Here is a 7,294-nt window from a genome sequence, read left to right on the forward strand (position 1 = left end):
TATCATTCTATCTTGAAGTGACAAGAATTACTGACATTTGAGTAAAAACATTGTTGCAAACTATTAAATTTTGACAATGTTATGAGCATTTAAAAAATAAATTCTCACTGTCAATTCGAATAATCGATTTTTGCCTGAAAAACAAAATCGCGTTTAATTCGGCCGAAAAATTTTTCCGAGCCAAAAGAAAAAATACGTGTCTCATTATTTGGACCAACAAACAATGTATTTGAGTTTGGTCGAAATTAAAAATCATGCTCGTACCTGACCGGTTGTCTGGAAATGGAAAGCATCTGTTGTATTCGTAGGCTTTCCAGTGTCATTCTCTTTCTTTCTCCTCTTTCGATGTCCAAAACTCGCGTGCTGTTGAAGTCCACTTTGTGTTCGTTGTTTGCCAAGTGTTGAGCCAGCGCAGTTGTCATCTTTTTGTTTTTTGCGTCCGTCCTATGTTCATTTATTCTTATACCCAACGCTCGTATTGTTGTGCCTATATAGCATTTATTGCAGCTTTCATTGTTATTACCAGTGCATGTTATTTCATATACTACATTGTTATGTTGCCCTTTTTCGATCTTGTCCTTTGTTTTAGTAAATATTTTGTTTAGAGTATTGTGTGGTCTATGCGCATATATTATGTTGTTGTTTTTTATTGTTCTTCGCAGTGTTTTATTGCTTGTTAGGCCTGGTATATAGGTTAAGCCAATGTATTTTTGTTGCAGCTTTCTGATTCGATTTTTATATTTGGGTTAGGCTGGCGAATCTTGTTAATTGTGGTCTCTATTAGACTATCTATAAGTGTATTTGGGTAGCTATTTTTGCTCAATATTGTTTTAATTCTGTTATTGTTTTCGTCAGAGAATTCTTCGTCGCTTAGAATATGTATTCCCTAATGAGGCTGGCCGCGGTATTTGCTTTTTGTTTCCAAGGGTGATTCGAATGAAAATTAATGATTCTACCCGACGCAATTGATTTTGCTAACCAGTTCAGCAATAATTGGTTTCGTCTTTTGTGCACTTCTACATCTAGGAAGGCTATTTTGTTGTTGTTCTCTTTTTCTACTGTGAACTGTATTTTTGTATGCTGTGCGCTTAATGTTTTCAATATCTCTTCCACGTCTTTTAATTTAATTATCGCGAATATATCGTCTACATATTTGCTTATGTATTTGATATGTATATTCTTTTGCTCTAATTCAGCTATGCTATCGTCTAATATTTTATCTAGGACAATGGGCCTCATGCATAAAAAGTGAGCTTAAGCTCCGACTCGATTTTCAGTACAAACTCTTGAGCTTGAGCTCACCCTTTCAGTGCAAAAATTGAGTCTGAGCTTAAGCTCACTTTTTATGCATAAGGCCCAATGTCTGCAATGGTTGGCGATAATGGGTTCCCCATGGGCATACCATAAATTTGCTGATATAGGGTATTATTGTGTTTGAAGTAGTTGTTGTCTCTTAAGCAAAACTCTAGCATCATCTGGAAATAATTTTTTGCAATGTTGGTGTAGTTTTCCAATGTTTTCCATTTTTTTCATGATAATTTGTATGGCGAACTGCGTCGGGATATTCGTAAATAATGAAATTACATCAAAAGATACTAGAATTTCACCTGCTTCTACTGTGTGACATCTCGGAGATTTTCTTTTAATTGATATTTCTTAGAATATTTCCCATAAATTTTAAAAGTTTGTAACAGGGAACATTTGTGGATGACGATATTGGTCGGACGGGTGTGTTGGGCTTGTGGATTTTGGGGAGGCCGTAGAGTCTAGGTGCATTTGCCGCTGCACATGTCAACCGTAGCTTTTCCTTTAGGTAAATTTTCTTCTGTTTGTATAAATTATTTATGATCGCATTGTTTTTTTCTCATTAACTTCAGGGTGGGATCATTTCTTATGGCTCTATATGTGGTTTTATCATTCAGCAATTCCATCATTTTGCAATCATAATCAGCTCTGTACATCATTACTGGATTTTTTTTAGTTTTTATTTCCTGCTTTCCACTCTCAGAAAACAAAAGTTGTTCTTTAAAATTACATACATAGGTATAAATATTCCCTTTTCTCCCAATGTTTTGTGAGATTTTTCCATTGCTCGAAAAATTCTTTTTGCGAAATTATGCAAAAAAATCTTAAAATCAAAAATTAAGAAAATCTTTATCCCAACCGTCCATATAGTCGAAACACTGTGCGACGTTGCTTTTTGTATGGAAAAACGACTTCGTTTCGACGTCGTTTCGAGTTCACCCAAACGACTTCAGCAGACCGACGTCGCACAGTGTATTATTTCCGTATTCTATAAAATATTAATTACATTATTTTATGTCGGCAAATTTCAAAACAACGTCAAAAATGTTTCTAGAAATGCTGATAAAGACAAAACAATAACAACTAAAAAATTTAAATCAAAGTATAGGGCGGGACGGGGTTTGATTTGGAAAATTACCAAGCGCAAAAATATTTAAACTTGTATATTTGAAACTGAATCTCAATGTTTAATTTGTCGGTGTTATGTGATTTATGCAACAATTGCTAAAATACCATTTTGGTTTTATTTTCTTAGGTATGTTCTTTTTAATGAATATATATTTTTGGGATTTTAGTAAACTACGACTGAGTATTTCATGTTAAAGTAAAACGATGTTAATTTCAATTTATTTTTAGCAATTTATTAATTTCATTGGACCCGCAAACTCGTTATACGCCACTATTCGATAAAGTTTGTATCTCAGTTTATTTGCCACTCCTTTTAGACTTTAAACAATACAATTTTAGTTGATGGAAAGTGCAGGTTTTGATGAAATTTTCTTTTTTCAGGCCTACTAGGAATTTTATTTTCTTCGAGTAATTCATTTGCATTTTGTCTCGCCCGAAACAAATTCTTGTATTTTTTGTTATGAGTAGAGAAAGCCTCATTCATTACCTTTCCAATGGTATCCCATTTTTGTAAATATAGCAATAAATATGAACTTATAACGGAGTTTTGTCGATCCAACTTGACTTTTTTTATCGATATTTTCCACGCCCATAATTAAAAAAAAGTGTTTCTTTTTAACTCCATTTCTGTCAGTTTACAATTCCTTGTTATAGGGAAATTCTAAATATCAATTTTGGACATATAAGCCTTTGTAGTTAGTTAAATATTTCAGTTTTTGCCTTTTTAAAAATTTCAGTTATATAAACAGGGTGGCTTGACAGTAACTCTAAATGACCAGTTTTTGCTTCGCCTGTCTTATAACGTACCTTGTGCAAAATTTCATTAATCTATCTTCAATAGTTTTCGAATTACAGAATTAAAAGCAGCTAGATGGGTCAAATCTTACACTGTGCGTCGTAACGACGTCGATTCGAACTCGTCCTCGTTATGTGGCAAATTGGCAAGTAACACTTTGTAAGCTCTAAAGGGTGAACACACCAAAACCGCGACACTAGAAATTACTACCAGAAACAAACTAGCAGGCTTTGAAATAATTTTTTTTTGTATTATATAACTTGGAAGTTTAGATGTTATTAAAATGTTAAAATATTAGTTATTATTTGCTCCATCTGCAAGTGATCGGTATTTTCATCGCACACGTGCCATCATGTTCTGCACGACTGCATCATCGACATTACGCGATGCGCACAACTACTTTCTTTTGCACTCTTCAATATTTTTCACTGTTTCACCTGTTTTCTGCAAGATTTCTTTGACAATTGACCAATATTCCCCAATAGGACGTGGCTCTGGGCTATTGGGTGGATTGCAGTCGTGAGGTACAAAATTGATGTTATTTGCATTATACCACGGCAATGTGTCCTTGGCATAGTGGCAGGTTCCCACGTCCGCCTAGAACAGTGGCCTACTCCTTATCTGTTGATAAATGACAGAAGACGCCTTTTGAGGCAGTCATCCCGATAAACTTGATCATTCCTTGTACCGGATGGGAAAAATGGCTGCTCTTACGGCCACAGGATCAAATAGCTTGCCAAACCATGTGGTTTTTTGGAAATTTGGACTTCATTTTCAGCTTACAACTTTCAGGGGCATCTTGACGACTTGCACCAGTATAAAAATCTTGACCTGCAATATATTTTGAATTTTTATAGCAGTAGGTTTCGCAGTCCATAACAATGCAGTTGTATTTTTTAATTTAGAATTCATACAACTTCCGAATGCGGGATTTCGCTGTAACATTCTACTTTGCGCCTCGGCCTGGCGCTGTTTGAGCTGTAGAACATCTCAATGAAGCTTTCCGCTTTACCTTTTGTACGAAAAACTGCGATCTGCGTACGGATTTTGCAACATAACGCGACAAAATCTTCGGATTTCGCGAAAACGCGTTGAGGACCTTCCGTGCACTGTTTTTATCACTTTGACCATGCTAACCCCCGCTCCCTGGTTTTCTCGTAACTGCCAGGCCTTGTTTGTACCGATTAAAACCCTTCAAACTGTCGAATAGTGCAATCTTTAATTTTTTAGCAATTTTACGTGTACTTAAGGCCGGATCATTTATAAACTCGTGCAAAATGGTTTGTCTCGTTTCTAACTCGGTTGCCATTTTTAACTCATCTAGGAATTAAATTCAAATGAAATCTCTTCTACGTCCAACTAAGGTCATGTGGTCAGCTTATGGTATTTGAATTTCAAAATATTGAATTCGTTTTGGGTAAGTTATAAGCTTCCCAAAGTGTCGCAGTTTTGGTGTGTTCACCCTTTATGTACCTTATATCTGCTTGCGGATATTGGCAATTCAAAATATTCTTCTCTGAAGCAGAATTTTAGCCAGCATTTCCTGGTTTCATTTAAGCCGAATAGAGGACTGTCTGTTGATACAAACTACTCCCTACAATAAATTCCTTTAAGTTAAAAAAAAATTGCTATAGTAAGTGTGTCAGAACCGTTTTAAGACAAACTTTTGTTAGCGGTTAGTAAAATAAAGAAAAATCGACCCACGCACCACCCAATGGCTAAATTTATTCTGGAATTATTCCTTTTGATGTAAGTAGTATAGATTTTAAATATGAACCAAATCGGACCATATACACGGGGTTTCCAAATATCTCGACTCCTGCGCCAGATATCGTGCAAAATTTTTTATGGAGTTATTCCTTTTTATGTACATAAGTAATATACATATATTACAAATATGAAGCATATATGATCATATATTTATGTATAAGGGTTTTTCAAATATCTCGGCATTTGCGCCACCTAGCGGATTAATTCAACCAACCAAATTAAATTTAGATATAAAATGAAATACATAATTTAAAAAGTATTTATTCCTACATAGATTTACTTGGATTTTAACCTCTAGTTAAGCGTTTTTTCCTGCACGGCCAAGCTTATAAATATTAGGCCAATAACAAATATTCTTAAGACAAACATAACAAAATAGGCTATCGTCAGACGCCACAACTTGCACGTCATTTTGCCAATTGTAAGTTCTAACTAGGTTGGCGATAACAAAAGAGGGGTGGCGCCAGGAATTGCATTGATCTATTATATTAAGTTTTCATCAATTTAATTATTCAACCACTATTTCGACATAGAAAAATGTTGTTTCACTGTTGCTTCAACTCATTAAAGGAATAAATGTTATTCAACTATTTTCTCACTACTGAGCATGTGCAGAAATTTCTCTAATATGCGCACAATCCACCTCCGCTCTAATTATTCACCAAACTGCAACATATAAAATAAGAGTGTGCTTTTCTCGCAATGCACAAAAACAAAAATAATTTAGAGCGAAATCTCTGCAAATCCTAGTTGAAAATCAATAATGTGGAAAATTGTCACAAAAGTCTGCACGAGAGCTGAATCGACCGAACTAAAGTAATACAAAGTAATTACATACATATATACATAGGAACTTAAGTAAAACAAAGTGATTACATACATATATACATAGACCCCTTATGAGCTCAAATGCCTCTTCTTTTGTGGTTAGCCGAACCATTGTGTCAAAATTTCCAAAAAAAATAATGAAAGCCATAATGTGGTAAAATCGCCGACTGCCATTGTCTCACTATAGCAGTGACATTTGTTTAGGCCTGCAGCCAATGCGCAGGTTTCTCCTGGACTCTGTAGTTTGTGTGTAGTGTGGAGTTCAACTGTTGGCAGGACGAACCCAAAGAATTATGTTGCTTGAATGTTAAGTGATTGGCTCAGAGTGACGCAATTTTCGATAGGAACTGGTTCAGCGAAAGCGAGCAGCGGGGAAATTTTTCGCGTACAGCCGATAAATGGAGGTAGTGACGTTCCGAAAATTATTTTTACAATTGCATTACCTTTTACAAAAAAAGTTTAATAGAAAATAAAGTGAACCTTTTACCAACTATTCAAAATTTATTAAGTATAACGTTTATGTGTGTATACGAAATAAAATTCTGTTTTGCTCTTATTGACTGCAATCGCATAAAAAGTTTCATTTAATTATTACGTGTCTCAACTGTGCAAACGCGTTAGTGTACATCCTGATATTTTAAGGGTGTTATGTCAAAATTAGTTTTATTGTAATAACTCTTGCGGCTAAATTGGATTAAATAAATCACATTAGGAGCTTGATTCTAGAAAAAATCGTTTGTACTCGTTAAAAAAAAAAAAATAAAGATGGATTCGAATGGAGAAGTTGCACAAAATGGCATTCACAAGCAACGTCCGTTGATCTGCTCGATTTTAGACCCCCGTAAGTGAAAATATGCATTTTAACTACATAACTACCTAAGGCCTGCAAATGTTGAACTATAAAACAAAGCGGTCATATCATGCAAGTGTCGCTCATACATGTTTGACAGAGACATATCAAGACCATTGTTGCCACTCGCCAACATTTTTATCTACCAAAATCTCTTAAGAAAAGTTACCAAAAGTTACCAAATCTTCACTGAGAAAAAAATATACTGTATAAAACTGCTATGTTTCACAACATATTGATAAATTATCAAGATTGAAAATGCCATTGACAATTATAATATTTTTTTTTTATTAGAAAATATTTTTCTTACGGCTCATTCCACGGTAATCGATACCGAGTCAAACGAAAATAAACTAAAGAATATGACTGTATTATTTCTAATAAGTAAGAGTAAATAAATCTAACTTTCAAGACTGAAAGCCAAAATTCTGAAATTTATCTCAAAGTCAGATATTTTTATACCCGAGCGCACTTGTGCACAAGGGTATATTAATTTTGTTCAATAACGGTTGTTTGTAACAGCCAAAACGAATCGAGATAGATATAGACAAATGTATACATAAATGATCAGGATGAAAAAAGAAATCGATTAAGCCATGTCTGTCTGTCCGTCCGTC

The 7,294-nt window shown here is 34.6% G+C and overlaps 1 protein-coding gene across 7 annotated transcripts in view; it reads left to right on the top strand.

Annotated features, from left to right (window-relative positions):
• The window catches only part of Rtnl1 (reticulon), a 276,263-nt gene that overhangs the window by 66,383 nt on the left and 202,586 nt on the right, over positions 1 to 7,294 (top strand). For 2 of the 7 annotated variants that reach the window (XM_017634598.1, XM_017634630.1), the window contains exon 1: positions 6,293 to 6,668. The exons of 3 other annotated variants lie outside the window; for them this stretch is intronic. In XM_017634598.1, the coding sequence (XP_017490087.1) occupies positions 6,593 to 6,668 (76 nt within the window). In that variant the 5' untranslated portion in view covers positions 6,293 to 6,592. Of the gene's footprint in view, positions 1 to 6,020; positions 6,232 to 6,292; positions 6,669 to 7,294 lie in introns of those variants that run through there. 2 more of the 7 variants (XM_017634591.1, XM_017634606.1) reach the window with 2 other exon arrangements.

Source organism: Rhagoletis zephyria, unplaced genomic scaffold (assembly GCF_001687245.7).
Source record: "Rhagoletis zephyria isolate East Lansing unplaced genomic scaffold, Rhagoletis_zephyria_1.1 Rzeph_scaffold_00115, whole genome shotgun sequence".
NCBI classification, from domain to species: domain Eukaryota; kingdom Metazoa; phylum Arthropoda; class Insecta; order Diptera; family Tephritidae; genus Rhagoletis; species Rhagoletis zephyria.